Source organism: Oncorhynchus keta, chromosome 24, assembly GCF_023373465.1.
Source record: "Oncorhynchus keta strain PuntledgeMale-10-30-2019 chromosome 24, Oket_V2, whole genome shotgun sequence".
NCBI lineage: Eukaryota > Metazoa > Chordata > Actinopteri > Salmoniformes > Salmonidae > Oncorhynchus > Oncorhynchus keta.
In genome coordinates this window covers 1016814-1037131 of record NC_068444.1, presented here as the reverse complement: position 1 = coordinate 1037131, position 20318 = coordinate 1016814, and the positions used below count along the sequence as shown (strand labels likewise).

The following is a 20318-nucleotide window of genomic DNA, read 5'->3' as shown; positions in this document are numbered from 1 at the left end:
CATATGAAGTTTTGAAAAGATCTGACCTTTTTAACCCTACGAAACAGCACCTATGACACCATTTAAGGCACTTCCGGTTTACACAAGAAGCTGACAGTGAACACATCCTCCTTGGGGTAGGCAATTATAGAATTTTGAGTTTTAAGTCTTTACGTTAAGAACTGAGCCGTAGGCACTACCCTCTGTAAATGGATTCTGTTGCAACAGAATCAGTGTAATGAATACTCATTCAAGGCCTTCATTTAGTGAAGTGGATTTGTCATTTCTTTTGAGTTACTAGATAAAACTTTTTCAAATTAAATACTGTAGTCAAGCACACTACTACTGTCACCAAGTACAGTCATCAAATACATTAATCTTCTCAACGTTTGAGTTAACCAGCTGGACTTGAATACATTTAGGTCATCCAGCTTTAGCAGACTGTTCTCGAAAGCTGGTAAATAAGGTAGGTAAAGGAAACCACATTACAGTGATTACAACTACAGCTCTGAGTGTTGACCAGAAGACACAACTGCCCTGGAGTGTTGACCAGAGACACAACTACACCTGTGAGTGTTGACCAGAAGACACAGCTACACCTGTGTGTTGACCAGAGACACAACTACACCTGTGAGTGTTGACAAGATAATAACTACAGCTGTGAGTGTTGACAAGATAATAACTACAGCTGTAGTGTTGACAAGATAATAACTACAGCTGTGAGTGTTGACAAGATAGCCAACTGGCTGTGGTGTTGACAAGATAATAACTACAGCTGTGAGTGTTGACAAGATAATAACTTCAGCTGTGGTGTTGACAAGATAATAACTACAGCTGTGAGTGTTGACAAGATAATAACTACAGCTGTGAGTGTTGACAAGATAATAACTACAGCTGTAGTGTTGACAAGATAATAACTACAGCTGTGAGTGTTGACAAGATAATACACTACAGCTGTGAGTGTTGACCAGATAACACACTACACCTGTGAGTGTTGACAAGATAATAACTGCACCTGTAGTGTTGACAGATAACATACAGCTGTGAGTGTTGACCAAGATAATAACTTCAGCTGTGGCATTTATTTGAAACAGATTATTTTTGCTTACATTTGTACAATAAATGAATGACAAATAATGACCACAGCTGTAAGTGGTAACAAGATAATAAATACAGCTGTGAGTTATGCTTTATCACATTCCTACAGCTGTGCCAGTGTTCCAAGATAAAAACTACAGCAGTGTTGGAAAACATATTTTCAAAACCACTAAAGCTGTGAGCAAAATTGTTTGAAAAACATAATCGCAAATATGTATTTTCCTGTGATAGTGTTGACACAAGATAACAACTACACAAAAGCTGAGTGTTAAGCCAAGGCATAACAAAACTAACACCTAGATAAAACCTCAGATAACACAATGAAACCAAATTAACCTAAACCAGATAACATGGCAGGTGTGCATTTCTTTTAACCAGACCAACAGCATAGACAATAGTGTGAACTATAGCCCTTGTTTGAGGACAGAATGAATTATTTTTTGCTTACATTTGACCCTACAATAAACTGAATGAAACCAAATTGAAACAGTGACCATCCTGTAATGTATGTATAATTATGAAATACAGTATTTTGTTGACTCAAATCACATTCCCTCAATATACAAATGTATAACAAAGGCATAAAAATTACATCACAAGTTGGAAAACAAACATCCCTTCAGGGTAAATACTGTAAATCTATCAGGAGTAGAACCCTTTGTAAAATACCCTGATAGGCTCTCCCGTATTATATCAGGGCATACTACAGGAGGTTCTATCAGGTATACCACAGGAGGGTTCTATCAGGGCATACCACAGGAGGGTCTCTATCAGGGCATACTACAGGAGGGTTATATCGGGGTATACCACAGGAGCATAATATACTACAGGAGGGTTCTATCAGGGCATAATACAGGAGGGTCTATCATATACTACAGGAGGTTATATCAGGGGTATTGATACCAGGAGGGTTATATCAGGGTATTATACAAATGGCAACCAGCTCCTTTGATAGTGCACTACTTTTGACCAGGGGATCCATTGACCAGGGGATAGGAGCCCTTTGACCAGGGGATAGGGTCCCTTTTGACCAGGGATAGGAGCCTTTTGACCAGGGATAAAGGGCCTTTTGACCAGGGATACAGCCTTGACCAGGGGATAGGGTCCCTTGACCAGGGGACAGGGAGCCTTTTGACCAGGGGATAGGGAGCCTTTACCAGGGGATAGGGTCCCTTTATGACCAGGGATAGAGCCTATTCCAGGGGATAAGGGGCCTTTTGACCAGGGGATAGGGAGCCTTTTGACCAGGGGATAGGAGCCTTTATGACCAGGGATAAAACCTTTGACCAGGGATAGGGAGCCTTTTGACCAGGGGATACAGCCCTTGACCAGGGGATAATCCTTTTGACCAGGGATCTTTTGACCAGGGGATAGGGAGCCTTTTGACCAGGGATAGGAGCCTTTTGACCAGGGGATAGGTCCCTTTTGACCAGGGGATACTACAGGGTCCCTTTTGACCAGGGGATAGGGAGCCTTTTGACCAGGGGATAGGTCCCTTTGACCAGGGGATATACCACCAGGGGATAGGGTTATGACCAGGGGATACTGGGAGCCTTTTGACCAGGGGATAGGGAGGGTTATGACCAGGGATAGGGAACCTTATACCAGGGGATAGAGTTATATCAGGGGATATTTTGACCAATGGATAGGGTCCTTTGACCAGGGACAGGGAGCCTTTGACCAGGGGATAGGGAGCCTTTTGACCAGGGGATAGGGTCCCTTTTGACCAGGGATAGGGTCCCTTTGACCAGGGATAGGGAGCCTTTTGACCAGGGGATAGGGAGCCTTTTGACCAGGGGATAGGGAGCCTTTTGACCAGGGGATAGGGTCCCTTTTGACCAGGGGATAGGAGCCTTTGACCAGGGGATAGGGAACCTTTTGACCAGGGGATAGGGAGCCTTTTGACCAGGGATAGGGTCCTTTTGACCAGGGGATAGGGGCCTTTTGACCAGGTGATAGGGAGCCTTTGACCAGGGGATAGAGCCTTTTGACCAGGGATAGGGAGCCTTTTGACCAGGGGATAGGGAGCCCTTTGACCAGGGGATAGGGTCCTTTGACCAGGGGATATAGCCTTTTGACCAGGGGATAGGGAGCCTTTTGACCAGGGGATAGGGGAGCCTTTTGACCAGGTGATAGGGTCCTTTTGACCAGGGGATAGGGAGCCTTTTGACCAGGGGATAGGGAGCCTTTTGACCAGGATAGGGTCCCTTTTGACCAGGGGATAGGGAGCCTTTTGACCAGGGGATAGGGAGCCTTTTGACCAGGGGATAGGGAGCCTTTTGACCAGGGGATAGGGGCCTTTTGACCAGGGGATAGGGAACCTTTGACCAGGGGGATAGGAGCCTTTTGACCAGGGGATAGGAGCCTTTTGACCAGGGGATAGGAGCCTTTTGACCAGGGGATAGGGAGCCTTTTGACCAGGGGATATATCCCTTTTGACCAGGGGATAGGGAGCCTTTTTGACCAGGGGATAGGAGCCTTTTGACCAGGGGATAGGAGCCTTTGACCAGGGGATAGGGGAGCCTTTTGACCAGGGATAGGGAGCCTTTGACCAGGGGATAGGAGCCTTTGACCAGGGATAGGGAGCCTTTTTCAAATGCAACCTAAGGGAATAAACACTGGAGTCTGAAATAATGATTGTATACACATACATGGTTGTCACTATTACCCTGGCCAGAGTCGAGAACAGAACCAGAACATGATTATTTGTTGGTGGTAGGGGGTATAGAAGAATAGATTAAAACTTCTTCGGGATCGGTGTCCCTTCTACGAGACGGTTGAGCTAACGTAGGCTAATGCGATTAGCACGAGGTTGTTAGTAACAAGAACATTGCCCAGGACATAGACATATCTGATATTGGCAGAAAGCTTAAATTCTTGTTAATCAAACTGCACTGTCAATTTTCAGTAGCTATTTCAGTCAAATAATACCATGCTATTGTTTGAGGAGAGTGCACAGTTTTGAATATGAAAAGTTGTTCATAAACAAATTAATCACATTTGATCTGTAATATTTTACCCCTTTTTCTCCCCCAATTTCGTGGTATCCAACTGTTAGTAGTTACTATCTTGTCTCATTGCTACAACTCCCGTACGGGCGTGGGAGAGATGGAGGTCAAGAGCCATCGTCCTCCGAAACACAACCCAACCAAGCCGCACTGCTTCTTAACACAGCGTGCATCAACCCGGAAGCCAGCCGCACCAATGTGTCGGAGGAAACACCGTACACCTGGCGACCTTGGTTAGCGATGCACTGCGCCCGGCCCGCCACAGGAGTCGCTGGTGGCGATGAGACAAGGATTCCCTTGTCCCTAACCCGGACGACGCTAGGCCAATTGTGCGTCGCCCACGGACCTCCCGGCCGCGGCCGGCTAAGACAGAGCCTGGCGCGAACACAGCCCTAGACCACTGCACTACCTGGGAGGCCTCGATACAACATTTTGAACAGAAATTCAATGGTTCATTGGATCAGTCTAAAACTTTGCACATACACTGCTCCCATCTAGTGGCAAATATCTAAATTGGCACCTGGGCTGGAATAATACATTATGACCTTTCTCTTGCATTTCAAAGATGGTATAAAAAAATACAAAAAGAATGGTTAGTTTTTCTATGTATTATCTTCTACCAGATCTATTGTGTTATATTCTCCTACATTCCCTTCACATTCACACACTTCAGAGTGTTTCCTTTCAAATGGTACCAAGAATAAGCATATCCTTAATGCAGGTCCTGAGCTACAGGCAGTTAGTTTTGGGTTTGTTATTTTAGGCAAAAAAATGAAAGAAAAAAAGGGTGGATCATTTAGATGTTTAAAACAACATGATTATCTGTTGGTGGTAGGGGTGAGAGGGTGAAGAGGGAGATTACAACATGATTATCTGTTGGTGGTAGGGGTGAGAGGGTGAAGAGAGATTACAACATGATTATCTGTTGGTGGTAGGGGTGAGAGGGTGAAGAGGAGATTACAACATGATTATCTGTTGGTGGTAGGGGTGAGAGGGTGAAGAGGAGATTACAACATGATTATCTGTTGGTGGTAGGGGTGAGAGGTGAAGAGGAGATTACAACATGATTATCTGTTGGTGGTAGGGGTGAGAGGATGAAGAGGAGATTACAACATGATTATCTGTTGGTGGTAGGGGTGAGAGGGTGAAGAGGAGATTACAACATGATTATCTGTTGTGGACTGGCTGGGGTGAGAGGGTGAAGAGGGGATTGCTCCACCCTTGTGGACTGGCTGTCACTATGAAGACGGGGGCTGCTCCACCTTGTGGACTGGCTGTGTCACTATGAAGAGGGGGCTGCTCCACCCTGTGGACTGGCTGTGTCACTATGAAGACGGGGGCTGCTCACCTTGGTGGACTGGCTGTGTCACTATGAAGAGGGGGCTGCTCCACCCTGTGGACTGGCTGTGTCACTATGAAGAGGGGGGCTGCTCCACCCTGTGGACTGGCTGTGTCACTATGAAGAGGGGGGCTGCTCCACCGGTGGACTGGCTGTGTCACTATGAAGAGGGTGCTGCTCCACCCTGTGGACTGGCTGTGTCACTATGAAGAGGGGGCTGCTCCACCCGGTGGACTGGCTGTGTCACTATGAAGAGGGGTGCTGCTCCACCCTGTGGACTGGCTGTGTCACTATGAAGAGGGGGGCTGCTCCACCTTGTGGACTGGCTGTGTCCATATGAACAAAAATATCAATAAAAAGTGCCTTCAGAAACTATTCCACCCCTTGACATTGTCTTTCAGCCGGAATTTAAAATGGATTTAACTGGCCTACACACTTTGAAAAGCTGAAATGTCTTGAGTTAATATTCAACCCTTTGTCATGTCCAGCCTAAATACGTTCAGGAGTAAAAATGTTGTTTAACATTATTTTTGAATAAATAAATCTCTATATCATCATCTCTATACATCTCTAAAATTATCAGTAAGATCCCACAGTCGAGCTGTGAATTTCAAACACAGAATCAAACACAAAAGTTTTTTCCATTGCCTCTCAAAGAAGGGCACCTATTGGTAGACGGGTAAAATAAACAGCAGACATTGAATATCCCTTTGAGCAGGGTGAAGTTATTAATTATACTTTGGATGGTGTATCAATACACCCAGTCACTACAATGATGCAGGCGTCATTCCTAACTCAGTTGCCGGAGAGGAAGGAAACCACTCAGGGATTTCACCATTCCCAAACTCACAGCTGTAATCACTCTTAGAGACTTACCCGGAAAGACTTACAGCTGTTATCACTCTTAGAGACCTACCCAGAAAGACTCACAGCTCTTAGAGACTTACCCGAAAGACTTACAGCTCTTATCACTGTGAAAGGTGATTCTAACATGTATTGACATACTTATGTAAATGGGATGTTTCTGTATTTTATTTTCAATACATTTGATTAAAAATCTGAAACCACACTTTCACTTTGTCATTATGGGGTATTGTGTGTATATATATGTGTGACAACAATAATCTGTTGAAACCATTTTGAAAAGGCCTTGAGAACAAAATGTGGAATAAGTCAAGGGGTGTGATACTTTCTGAAGGTCCTGTATAAATATTTTGCACTTATAATTTAAGGCAATTTTGTAGCTCTAGATTGCAGGAAATGAAAGTTACAGGTGTTACAGCTGCCCCCTTTCTGCTCAGCACCACCTTGTTAAAAAAAAAAAACCCTGGGAGAACACTGCTTCTCCACATCGACCTCTACAATCACTATGTTTAGATAAACACACATATCTGTCATGTACATAACCTGTCTCTCATTCATACTCTGACCTACAGTCTAATGCTATAAATCTTCGGGATCAAGAGAGTGAGAGGAGGGGGACAGAGAGCGGAGGGGGACAGAGAGCGGAGGGGGACAGAGAGGAGGGGGACAGAGGGGAGGGGGACAGAGAGGAGGGGGACAGAGAGAGGAGGGGGACAGAGGGGAGGGGGACAGAGAGAGGAGGGGGACAGAGGAGGGGGACAGAGAGGGGACAGAGAAAACAAGTGGCAAGGTTACTTTGAGTACACACCACATGCCAATGTGGCATTGACATTCTATATATATATATATATATTTTTTTTTTAACCTTTATTTAACCAGGCAAGTCAGTTAAGAACAAATTCTAATTTTCAATGACGGCCTAGGAACAGTGGGTTAACTGCCTGTTCAGGAGCAGAACGACAGATTTGTACCAGCTCGGGGTTTGAACTCGCAACCTTCCGGTTACTAGTCCAACGCTCTAACCACTAGGTTATGCTGCCGCCCAGCGGCAGGCTACAACAGAAGATGGCATTGACTACATAGTACACAACATCCTTAACCCATATTAAATAACCACATCAGACATAATATAATTATAGCTTTTAGAAAACAACTCTTATAAATGTCTATCAATTTAAGGAAAACACGTTTGTCGTTTTGTTGTCATTGTATTCTTCCACCCAATCATCATAAGAGTGCACTTGAGTGCAATTAGCAAGCCAAAGAAACAGCTGTGGACATAAAATTGTGCTTTTCGTCTTGTTTGTTTCTCTGTCGTCTCTGGTCCCTGCTGTAGTTACAGTGTGGAAGTTGGTGTGGAGGGGCCTGGGTGGGTTGTCAGTTCTGTTGGTGTGGAGGGGCCTGGGTGGGTTGTCAGTTCTGTTGGAGGGTGTTGGTGTGGAGGGGCCTGGGTGGGTTGTCAGTTCTGTTGGTGTGGAGGGGCCTGGGTGGGTTGTCAGTTCTGTTGGAGGGTGTTGGTGTGGAGGGGCCTGGGTGGGTTGTCCGTTCTGTTGGTGTGGAGGGGCCTGGGTGGGTTGTCAGTTCTGTTGGTGTGGAGGGGCCTGGGTGGGTTGTCAGTTCTGTTGGTGTGAGGGGCCTGGGTGGGTTGTCAGTTCTGTTGGAGGGGTGTTGGTGGGAGGGCCTGGGTGGGTTGTCAGTTCTGTTGGTGTGGAGGGGCCTGGGTGGGTTGTCAGTTCTGTTGGTGTGGAGGGGCCTGGGTGGGTTGTCAGTTCTGTTGGAGGGTGTTGGTGTGGAGGGGCCTGGGTGGGTTGTCCGTTCTGTTGGAGGGTGTTGGTGGGAGGGGCCTGGGTGGGTTGTCAGTTCTGTTGGAGGGTGTTGGTGTGGAGGGGCCTGGGTGGGTTGTCAGTTCTGTTGGAGGGGTGTTGGTGTGGAGGGGCCTGGGTGGGTTGTCCGTTCTGTTGGAGGGGTGTTGGTGTGGAGGGGCCTGGGTGGGTTGTCCGTTCTGTTGGAGGGGTGTTGGTGGGAGGGGCCTGGGGGTTGTCAGTTCTGTTGGAGGTGTTGGTGTGGAGGGGCCTGGGTGGGTTGTCAGTACTGTTGGAGGGGTGTTGGTGTGGAGGGGCCTGGGTGGGTTGTCAGTTCTGTTGGAGGGGTGTTGGTGTGGAGGGGCCTGGGGGTTGTCAGTTCTGTTGGAGGGGTGTTGGTGTGGAGGGGCCTGGGTGGGTTGTCAGTTCTGTTGGTGTGGAGGGCCTGGGTGGGTTGTCAGTTCTGTTGGTGTGGAGGGCCTGGGTGGGTTGTCCGTTCTGTTGGTGTGGAGGGGCCTGGGTGGGTTGTCAGTTCTGTTGGTGTGGAGGGGCCTGGGTGGGTTGTCAGTTCTGTTGGTGTGGAGGGGCCTGGGTGGGTTGTCAGTTCTGTTGGTGTGGAGGCCTGGGTGGGTTGTCCGTTCTGTTGGAGGGGTGTTGGTGTGGAGGGGCCTGGGTGGGTTGTCAGTTCTGTTGGAGGGGTGTTGGTGTGGAGGGGCCTGGGTGGGTTGTCAGTTCTGTTGGTGTGGAGGGGCCTGGGTGGGTTGTCAGTTCTGTTGGTGTGGAGGGGCCTGGGTGGGTTGTCAGTTCTGTTGGTGTGGAGGGGCCTGGGTGGGTTGTCCGTTCTGTTGGAGGGGTGTTGGTGTGGAGGGGCCTGGGTGGGTTGTCATTTGGGCTTGGGAGTGGTGGAGATGAGGGTGATGGTGCCTGGTTGGGGGCTGTTCTGTTGGGTCAGGGTGAATATAGGGTATAGTTGGAGGTTATGGGGCCTGGGGAAACGTTGTGTGTCTTGGGTGGATGCTGACGGGGCCTGGGTGTTGGACCAGGGTGGTGCTGGTTAGGTGCTCAGTGCTGTGTCCTGGGCCTCAGAAGGTTGGGAGGGTGAGGGGTGTCCTGTCACCTACACTCTACAGACACCACAGAGTTCTGAGAGCAGGAAGAGGACGACACAGGAGTGTCGACTAGTGTCAACATCACCGCTGCTGTTAGAGAGCTGGAGGACGGGGACGAGGAAGAGGAGGAGTAGGAAGATGCAGCCACTGTACCTGGGGAGAAAAAACAACATGGTGGTCAGATGGAGCAGAAACAACATGGTGGTCAGAAACAACATGGTGGTCAGAAACAACATGGTGGTCAGAAACAACATGGTGGTCAGAAACAACATGGTGGTCAGAAACAACATGGTGGTCAGAAACAACATGGTGGTCAGATGGAGCAGAAACAACATGGTGGTCAGAAACAACATGGTGGTCAGATGGAGGAGAAACAACATGGTGGTCAGAAACAACATGGTGGTCAGATGGAGGAGAAACAACATGGTGGTCAGAAACAACATGGTGGTCAGATGGAGGAGAAACAACATGGTGGTCAGATGGAGGAGAAACAACATGGTGGTCAGAAACAACATGGTGGTCAGATGGAGGAGAAACAACATGGTGGTCAGAAACAACATGGTGGTCAGATGGAGGAGAAACAACATGGTGGTCAGAAACAACATGGTGGTCAGAAACAACATGGTGGTCAGATGATGCAGAAACAACATGGTGGTCAGACACAACATGGTGGTCAGAAACAACATGGTGGTCAGATGGAGTAGAAACAACATGGTGGTCAGAAACAACATGGTGGTCAGATGGAGGAGAAACAACATGGTGGTCAGAAACAACATGGTGATCAGATGATGCAGAAACAACATGGTGGTCAGAAACAACATGGTGGTCAGATGGAGTAGAAACAACATGGTGGTCAGAAACAACATGGTGGTCAGATGGAGGAGAAACAACATGGTGGTCAGATGGAGGAGAAACAACATGGTGGTCAGATGATGCAGAAACAACATGGTGGTCAGATGATGCAGAAACAACATGGTGGTCAGAAACAACATGGTGGTCAGATGATGCAGAAACAACATGGTGGTCAGAAACAACATGGTGGTCAGATGGAGGAGAAACAACATGGTGGTCAGATGATGCAGAAACAACATGGTGGTCAGAAACAACATGGTGGTCAGATGGAGGAGAAACAACATGGTGGTCAGATGATGCAGAAACAACATGGTGGACAGATGGAGGAGAAACAACATGGTGGTCAGATGGAGGAGAAACAACATGGTGGTCAGATGGAGCAGAAACAACATGGTGGTCAGATGGAGCAGAAACAACATGGTGGTCAGAAACAACATGGTGGTCAGATGGAGTAGAAACAACATGGTGGTCAGATGGAGCAGAAACAACATGGTGGTCAGAAACAACATGGTGGTCAGATGGAGTAGAAACAACATGGTGGTCAGAAACAACATGGTGGTCAGATGGAGGAGAAACAACATGGTGGTCAGATGGAGCAGAAACAACATGGTGGTCAGATGGAGGAGAAACAACATGGTGGTCAGATGGAGAAAACAACATGGTGGTCAGATGGAGGAGAAACAACATGGTGGTCAGATGGAGGAGAAACAACATGGTGGTCAGATGATGCAGAAACAACATGCTGGTCAGATGGAGGAGAAACAACATGGTGGTCAGATGGAGCAGAAACAACATGGTGGTCAGATGGAGGAGAACAACATGGTGGTCAGAAACAACATGGTGGTCAGATGGAGGAGAAACAACATGGTGGTCAGATGGAGGAGAAACAACATGGTGGTCAGATGATGCAGAAACAACATGGTGGTCAGATGGAGGAGAAACAACATGGTGGACAGATGGAGGAGAAACAACATGGTGGACAGATGGAGAGAAACAACATGGTGGTCAGATGGAGGAGAAACAACATGGTGGTCAGAAACAACATGGTGGTCAGATGGAGCAGAAACAACATGGTGGTCAGATGGAGGAGAAACAACATGGTGGTCAGATGATGGAGAAACAACATGGTGGTCAGAAACAACATGGTGGTCAGATGGAGGAGAAACAACATGGTGGTCAGATGGAGGAGAAACAACATGGTGGTCAGATGGAGGAGAAACAACATGGTGGTCAGATGGAGCAGAAACAACATGGTGGTCAGATGGAGGAGAAACAACATGGTGGTCAGATGGAGGAGAAACAACATGTTGGTCAGATGGAGCAGAAACAACATGGTGGTCAGAAACAACATGGTGGTCAGATGGAGCAGAAACAACATGGTGGTCAGATGGAGGAGAAACAACATGGTGGTCAGATGGAGTAGAAACAACATGGTGATCAGATGGAGTAGAAACAACATGGTGGTCAGATGGAGTAGAAACAACATGGTGGTCAGATGGAGAAACAACATGGTGGTCAGATGGAGGAGAAACAACATGGTGGTCAGATGGAGGAGAAACAACATGGTGGTCAGAAACAACATGGTGGTCAGATGGAGGAGAAACAACATGGTGGTCAGAAACAACATGGTGGTCAGAAACAACATGGTGGTCAGAAACAACATGGTGGTCAGATGGAGCAGAAACAACATGGTGGTCAGATGGAGGAGAAACAACATGGTGGTCAGATGATGCAGAAACATGGTGGTCAGACACAACATGGTGGTCAGAAACAACATGGTGGTCAGAAACAACATGGTGGTCAGATGGAGGAGAAACAACATGGTGGTCAGATGGAGGAGAAACAACATGGTGGTCAGATGATGCAGAAACAACATGGTGGTCAGATGATGCAGAAACAACATGGTGGTCAGAAACAACATGGTGGTCAGATGATGCAGAAACAACATGGTGGTCAGATGATGCAGAAACAACATGGTGGTCAGAAACAACATGGTGGTCAGATGGAGCAGAAACAACATGGTGGTCAGAAACAACATGGTGGTCAGATGGAGGAGAAACAACATGGTGGTCAGAAACAACATGGTGGTCAGATGGAGGAGAAACAACATGGTGGTCAGAAACAACATGGTGGTCAGATGGAGCAGAAACAACATGGTGGTCAGATGGAGCAGAAACAACATGGTGGTCAGAAACAACATGGTGGTCAGATGATGAAGAAACAACATGGTGGTCAGATGATGAAGAAACAACATGGTGGTCAGATGATGCAGAAACAACATGGTGGTCAGATGATGAAGAAACAACATGGTGGTCAGATGGAGCAGAAACAACATGGTGGTCAGATGATGCGGAAACAACATGGTGGTCAGATGCAGAAACAACATGGTGGTCAGATGGAGCAGAAACAACATGGTGGTCAGATGATGCAGAAACAACATGGTGGTCAGAAACAACATGGTGGTCAGAAACAACATGGTGGTCAGATGGAGGAGAAACAACATGGTGGTCAGATGGAGGAGAAACAACATGGTGGTCAGATGGAGGAGAAACAACATGGTGGTCAGATGATGCAGAAACATGGTGGTCAGAAACAACATGGTGGTCAGAAACAACATGGTGGTCAGATGGAGGAGAAACAACATGGTGGTCAGATGGAGGAGAAACAACATGGTGGTCAGAAACAACATGGTGGTCAGATGGAGGAGAAACAACATGGTGGTCAGAAACAACATGGTGGTCAGAAACAACATGGTGGTCAGAAACAACATGGTGGTCAGATGGAGGAGAAACAACATGGTGGTCAGATGATGCAGAAACAACATGGTGGTCAGATGATGCAGAAACAACATGGTGGTCAGAAACAACATGGTGGTCAGATGGAGTAGAAACAACATGGTGGTCAGATGGAGTAGAAACAACATGGTGGTCAGATGGAGGAGAAACAACATGGTGGTCAGATGGAGGAGAAACAACATGGTGGTCAGATGATGCAGAAACAACATGGTGGTCAGATGATGCAGAAACAACATGGTGGTCAGAAACAACATGGTGGTCAGATGGAGGAGAAACAACATGGTGGTCAGATGGAGCAGAAACAACATGGTGGTCAGATGGAGGAGAAACAACATGGTGGTCAGAAACAACATGGTGGTCAGATGGAGGAGAAACAACATGGTGGTCAGATGATGCAGAAACAACATGGTGGACAGATGGAGGAGAAACAACATGGTGGTCAGATGGAGGAGAAACAACATGGTGGTCAGATGGAGCAGAAACAACATGGTGGTCAGATGGAGCAGAAACAACATGGTGGTCAGAAACAACATGGTGGTCAGAAACAACATGGTGGTCAGATGATGCAGAAACAACATGGTGGTCAGATGGAGTAGAAACAACATGGTGGTCAGATGGAGAAACAACATGGTGGTCAGATGATGCAGAAACAACATGGTGGTCAGATGGAGTAGAAACAACATGGTGGTCAGATGGAGCAGAAACAACATGGTGGTCAGAAACAACATGGTGGTCAGATGGAGCAGAAACAACATGGTGGTCAGATGGAGTAAAAACAACATGGTGGTCAGATGGAAAACAACATGGTGGTCAGATGGAGGAGAAACAACATGGTGGTCAGATGGAGGAGAAACAACATGGTGGTCAGATGATGCAGAAACAACATGCTGGTCAGATGGAGGAGAAACAACATGGTGGTCAGATGGAGCAGAAACAACATGGTGGTCAGATGGAGGAGAAACAACATGGTGGTCAGAAACAACATGGTGGTCAGATGGAGGAGAAACAACATGGTGGTCAGATGGAGGAGAAACAACATGGTGGTCAGAAACAACATGGTGGTCAGATGGAGGAGAAACAACATGGTGGACAGATGGAGGAGAAACAACATGGTGGACAGATGGAGGAGAAACAACATGGTGGTCAGATGGAGGAGAAACAACATGGTGGTCAGAAACAACATGGTGGTCAGATGGAGCAGAAACAACATGGTGGTCAGATGGAGGAGAAACAACATGGTGGTCAGATGGAGCAGAAACAACATGGTGGTCAGATGGAGAAACAACATGGTGGTCAGATGGAGCAGAAACAACATGGTGGTCAGATGGAGAGAAACAACATGGTGGTCAGATGGAGTAGAAACAACATGGTGGTCAGATGGAGGAGAAACAACATGGTGGTCAGATGGAGGAGAAACAACATGGTGGTCAGAAACAACATGGTGGTCAGATGGAGTAGAAACAACATGGTGGTCAGATGGAGGAGAAACAACATGGTGGTCAGAAACAACATGGTGGTCAGATGGAGCAGAAACAACATGGTGGTCAGATGGAGGAGAAACAACATGGTGGTCAGATGATGCAGAAACAACATGGTGGTCAGAAACAACATGGTGGTCAGATGGAGGAGAAACAACATGGTGGACAGATGGAGCAGAAACAACATGGTGGTCAGATGGAGGAGAAACAACATGGTGGTCAGATGGAGGAGAACAACATGTTGGTCAGATGGAGCAGAAACAACATGGTGGTCAGAAACAACATGGTGGTCAGATGGAGGAGAAACAACATGGTGGTCAGATGGAGGAGAAACAACATGGTGGTCAGATGGAGTAGAAACAACATGGTGGTCAGATGGAGCAGAAACAACATGGTGGTCAGATGGAGTAGAAACAACATGGTGGTCAGATGGAGTAGAAACAACATGGTGGTCAGATGGAGGAGAAACAACATGGTGGTCAGATGGAGGAGAAACAACATGGTGGTCAGAAACAACATGGTGGTCAGATGGAGAAAACAACATGGTGGTCAGAAACAACATGGTGGTCAGAAACAACATGGTGGTCAGAAACAACATGGTGGTCAGATGGAGCAGAAACAACATGGTGGTCAGATGGAGGAGAAACAACATGGTGGTCAGATGATGCAGGAACAACATGGTGGTCAGATGATGCAGAAACATGGTGGTCAGAAACAACATGGTGGTCAGAAACAACATGGTGGTCAGATGGAGGAGAAACAACATGGTGGTCAGATGATGCAGAAACAACATGGTGGTCAGAAACAACATGGTGGTCAGATGGAGTAGAAACAACATGGTGGTCAGAAACAACATGGTGGTCAGATGGAGGAGAAACAACATGGTGGTCAGAAACAACATGGTGGTCAGATGGAGGAGAAACAACATGGTGGTCAGAAACAACATGGTGGTCAGATGGAGCAGCAACAACATGGTGGTCAGATGGAGCAGAAACAACATGGTGGTCAGAAACAACATGGTGGTCAGATGATGAAGAAACAACATGGTGGTCAGATGATGAAGAAACAACATGGTGGTCAGATGATGCAGAAACAACATGGTGGTCAGATGATGAAGAAACAACATGGTGGTCAGATGGAGCAGAAACAACATGGTGGTCAGATGATGCGGAAACAACATGGTGGTCAGATGATGCAGAAACAACATGGTGGTCAGATGGAGCAGAAACAACATGGTGGTCAGATGATGCAGAAACAACATGGTGGTCAGAAACAACATGGTGGTCAGAAACAACATGGTGGTCAGATGGAGGAGAAACAACATGGTGGTCAGATGGAGGAGAAACAACATGGTGGTCAGATGGAGGAGAAACAACATGGTGGTCAGATGATGCAGAAACATGGTGGTCAGAAACAACATGGTGGTCAGATGGAGGAGAAACAACATGGTGGTCAGAAACAACATGGTGGTCAGATGGAGGAGAAACAACATGGTGGTCAGATGGAGGAGAAACAACATGGTGGTCAGAAACATGGTGGTCAGATGGAGGAGAAACAACATGGTGGTCAGAAACAACATGGTGGTCAGAAACAACATGGTGGTCAGAAACAACATGGTGGTCAGATGGAGGAGAAACAACATGGTGGTCAGATGATGCAGAAACAACATGGTGGTCAGATGATGCAGAAACAACATGGTGGTCAGATGATGCAGAAACAACATGGTGGTCAGAAACAACATGGTGGTCAGATGGAGTAGAAACAACATGGTGGTCAGATGGAGTAGAAACAACATGGTGGTCAGATGGAGGAGAAACAACATGGTGGTCAGATGGAGGAGAAACAACATGGTGGTCAGATGGAGCAGAAACAACATGGTGGTCAGATGGAGGAGAAACAACATGGTGGTCAGATGATGCAGAAACAACATGGTGGTCAGATGATGCAGAAACAACATGGTGGTCAGAAACAACATGGTGGTCAGATGGAGAGGAGAAACAACATGGTGGTCAGATGGAGCAGAAACAACATGGTGGTCAGATGGAGGAGAAACAACATGGTGGTCAGAAACAACATGGTGGTCAGATGGAGGAGAAACAACATGGTGGTCAGATGATGCAGAAACAACATGGTGGACAGATGGAGGAGAAACAACATGGTGGTCAGATGGAGGAGAAACAACATGGTGGTCAGATGATGCAGAAACAACATGGTGGTCAGATGGAGCAGAAACAACATGGTGGTCAGAAACAACATGGTGGTCAGATGATGCAGAAACAACATGGTGGTCAGATGATGCAGAAACAACATGGTGGTCAGATGGAGCAGAAACAACATGGTGGTCAGAAACAACATGGTGGTCAGAAACAACATGGTGGTCAGAAACAACATGGTGGTCAGAAACAACATGGTGGTCAGATGGAGCAGAAACAACATGGTGGTCAGATGGAGTAGAAACAACATGGTGGTCAGAAACAACATGGTGGTCAGATGGAGTAGAAACAACATGGTGGTCAGATGGAGCAGAAACAACATGGTGGTCAGATGGAGTAGAAACAACATGCTGGTCAGAAACAACATGGTGGTCAGATGGAGTAGAAACAACATGGTGGTCAGATGGATCAGAAACAACATGGTGGTCAGATGGAGTAGAAACAACATGCTGGTCAGAAACAACATGGTGGTCAGATGGAGCAGAAACAACATGGTGGTCAGATGGAGTAGAAACAACATGGTGGTCAGATGGAGCAGAAACAACATGGTGGTCAGATGGAGTAGAAACAACATGGTGGTCAGATGGAGGAGAAACAACATGGTGGTCAGATGGAGGAGAAACAACATGGTGGTCAGATGATGCAGAAACAACATGCTGGTCAGATGGAGGAGAAACAACATGGTGGTCAGATGGAGCAGAAACAACATGGTGGTCAGATGGAGGAGAAACAACATGGTGGTCAGAAACAACATGGTGGTCAGATGGAGGAGAAACAACATGGTGGTCAGATGGAGGAGAAACAACATGGTGGTCAGATGATGCAGAAACAACATGGTGGACAGATGGAGGAGAAACAACATGGTGGTCAGATGGAGGAGAAACAACATGGTGGTCAGAAACAACATGGTGGTCAGATGGAGCAGAAACAACATGGTGGTCAGATGGAGGAGAAACAACATGGTGGTCAGATGGAGCAGAAACAACATGGTGGTCAGAAACAACATGGTGGTCAGATGGAGGAGAAACAACATGGTGGTCAGATGGAGCAGAAACAACATGGTGGTCAGATGGAGGAGAAACAACATGGTGGTCAGATGGAGGAGAAACAACATGGTGGTCAGATGGAGCAGAAACAACATGGTGGTCAGAAACAACATGGTGGTCAGATGGAGCAGAAACAACATGGTGGTCAGATGGAGTAGAAACAACATGGTGGTCAGATGGAGTAGAAACAACATGGTGGTCAGATGGAGTAGAAACAACATGGTGGTCAGAAACAACATGGTGGTCAGAAACAACATGGTGGTCAGATGGAGCAGAAACAACATGGTGGTCAGATGGAGGAGAAACAACATGGTGGTCAGATGATGCAGAAACATGGTGGTCAGACACAACATGGTGGTCAGAAACAACATGGTGGTCAGATGGAGGAGAAACAACATGGTGGTCAGATGGAGGAGAAACAACATGGTGGTCAAATGGAGGAGAAACAACATGGTGGTCAGATGGAGCAGAAACAACATGGTGGTCAGATGATGCAGAAACAACATGGTGGTCAGAAACAACATGGTGGTCAGATGGAGGAGAAACAACATGGTGGTCAGAAACAACATGGTGGTCAGATGGAGGAGAAACAACATGGTGGTCAGAAACAACATGGTGGTCAGATGATGCAGAAACAACATGGTGGTCAGAAACAACATGGTGGTCAGATGGAGGAGAAACAACATGGTGGTCAGAAACAACATGGTGGTCAGATGGAGCAGAAACAACATGGTGGTCAGATGGAGCAGAAACAACATGGTGGTCAGAAACAACATGGTGGTCAGATGATGCAGAAACAACATGGTGGTCAGATGATGAAGAAACAACATGGTGGTCAGATGGAGCAGAAACAACATGGTGGTCAGATGATGCGGAAACAACATGGTGGTCAGATGATGCAGAAACAACATGGTGGTCAGAAACAACATGGTGGTCAGAAACAACATGGTGGTCAGATGGAGGAGAAACAACATGGTGGTCAGATGGAGGAGAAACAACATGGTGGTCAGATGGAGGAGAAACAACATGGTGGTCAGATGGAGGAGAAACAACATGGTGGTCAGATGATGCAGAAACATGGTGGTCAGAAACAACATGGTGGTCAGAAACAACATGGTGGTCAGATGGAGGAGAAACAACATGGTGGTCAGATGGAGGAGAAACAACATGGTGGTCAGAAAACAACATGGTGGTCAGAAACAACATGGTGGTCAGATGGAGGAGAAACAACATGGTGGTCAGATGATGCAGAAACAACATGGTGGTCAGATGATGCAGAAACAACATGGTGGTCAGATGGAGGAGAAACAACATGGTGGTCAGATGGAGGAGAAACAACATGGTGGTCAGAAACAACATGGTGGTCAGATGGAGGAGAAACAACATGGTGGTCAGAAACAACATGGTGGTCAGATGGAGGAGAAACAACATGGTGGTCAGATGATGCAGAAACAACATGGTGGTCAGATGATGCAGAAACAACATGGTGGTCAGATGATGCAGAAACAACATGGTGGTCAGATGGAGGAGAAACAACATGGTGGTCAGAAACAACATGGTGGTCAGATGATGCAGAAACAACATGGTGGTCAGATGGAGCAGAAACAACATGGTGGTCAGATGATGCAGAAACAACATGGTGGTCAGATGATGCAGAAACAACATGGTGGTCAGATGATGCAGAAACAACATGGTGGTCAGATGGAGGAGAAACAACATGGTGGTCAGAAACAACATGGTGGTCAGATGATGCAGAAACAACATGGTGGTCAGATGGAGCAGAAACAACATGGTGGTCAGATGATGCAGAAACAACATGGTGGTCAGATGGAGGAGAAACAACATGGTGGTCAGATGGAGGAGAAACAACATGGTGGTCAGATGGAGGAGAAACAACATGGTGGTCAGATGGAGCAGAAACAACATGGTGGTCAGATGGAGCAGAAACAACATGGTGGTCAGATGGAGCAGAAACAACATGGTGGTCAGATGATGCAGAAACAACATGGTGGTCAGATGGAGGAGAAACAACATGGTGGTCAGATGGAGGAGAAACAACATGGTGGTCAGAAACAACATGGTGGTCAGATGATGCAGAAACAACATGGTGGTCAGATGATGCAGAAACAACATGGTGGTCAGATGATGCAGAAACAACATGGTGGTCAGATGGAGCAGAAGTGGAGTAGAAGTCTGTAGCTGAGAAGTCTGTTGCTTAGAAGTCTGTTGCTTAGAAGTCTGTAGCTTAGAAGTCTTTAGCTTAGAAGTCTTAAGCTTAGAAGTCTTTAGCTTAGAAGTCTTTAGTTTAGAAGTCTGTGGTTTAGAAATATGTGGCTTAGAAGTCTGTTGCTTAGAAGTCTGTAGCTTAGAAGTCTGTTGCTTAGAAGTCTGTAGCTTAGAAGTCTGTAGCTTAGAAGTCTGTTGCTTAGAAGTCTGTAGCTTAGAAGTCTGTAGCTTAGAAGTCTTTAGTTTAGAAGTCTGTGGTTTAGAAATATGTGGCTTAGAAGTCTGTAGCTTAGAAGTCTGTAGCTTAGAAGTCTGTTGCTTAGAAGTCTGTAGCTTAGAAGTCCTCATGTCCATTCAGACCCGTTCCGATCCAAGAGTGTAAAGAGAGAAAAAGCCTCAGACTGGTCGCTGCCAGCACCATCAATAAACAAGCCATATTGGCCAAATGATCCACATGAGTCCTTAAAAACGGTCTAGAACAAATGACTAAAGCCCAATTTGTTGTGTTT

General features: G+C 46.8%; 2 protein-coding genes across 3 annotated transcripts in view; one reads left to right on the top strand and one right to left on the bottom strand.

Annotated features, from left to right (window-relative positions):
• Window positions 1-7450: 7450 nt before the first annotated feature.
• LOC127911254 (loricrin-like) lies at window positions 7451-9060 on the top strand. Its single transcript, XM_052477419.1, has 4 exons — window positions 7451-7475; window positions 7625-7799; window positions 8160-8301; window positions 8344-9060. The coding sequence occupies exons 1-4, from the start codon at window positions 7451-7453 to the stop codon at window positions 9058-9060; spliced, it is 1059 nt and encodes a 352-aa protein (XP_052333379.1).
• The window catches only part of LOC118382110 (AT-rich interactive domain-containing protein 4B-like), a 269423-nt gene continuing 257963 nt past the window's right edge, over window positions 8859-20318 (bottom strand). For both annotated transcript variants that reach the window (XM_052477445.1, XM_052477444.1), the window contains exon 22: window positions 8859-9352. In XM_052477445.1, coding sequence (XP_052333405.1) covers window positions 9204-9352 — 149 coding nt within the window. In that variant the 3' untranslated portion in view covers window positions 8859-9203. The remainder of the gene's footprint in view (window positions 9353-20318) is intronic.

Excerpts from the sequence above, each read along its gene's own strand:
- LOC127911254 (XM_052477419.1), top strand. The coding sequence starts at position 7,451 with ATGTCTATCAATTTAAGGAAAACAC. Across the intron at positions 7,800-8,159 it reads GTTGTCAGTTCTGTTGGAGG|GGTGTTGGTGTGGAGGGGCC; the intron begins GTGTTGGTGTGG and ends GTTCTGTTGGAG. Across the intron at positions 8,302-8,343 it reads TTGTCCGTTCTGTTGGAGGG|GTGTTGGTGTGGAGGGGCCT; the intron begins GTGTTGGTGGGA and ends GTTCTGTTGGAG.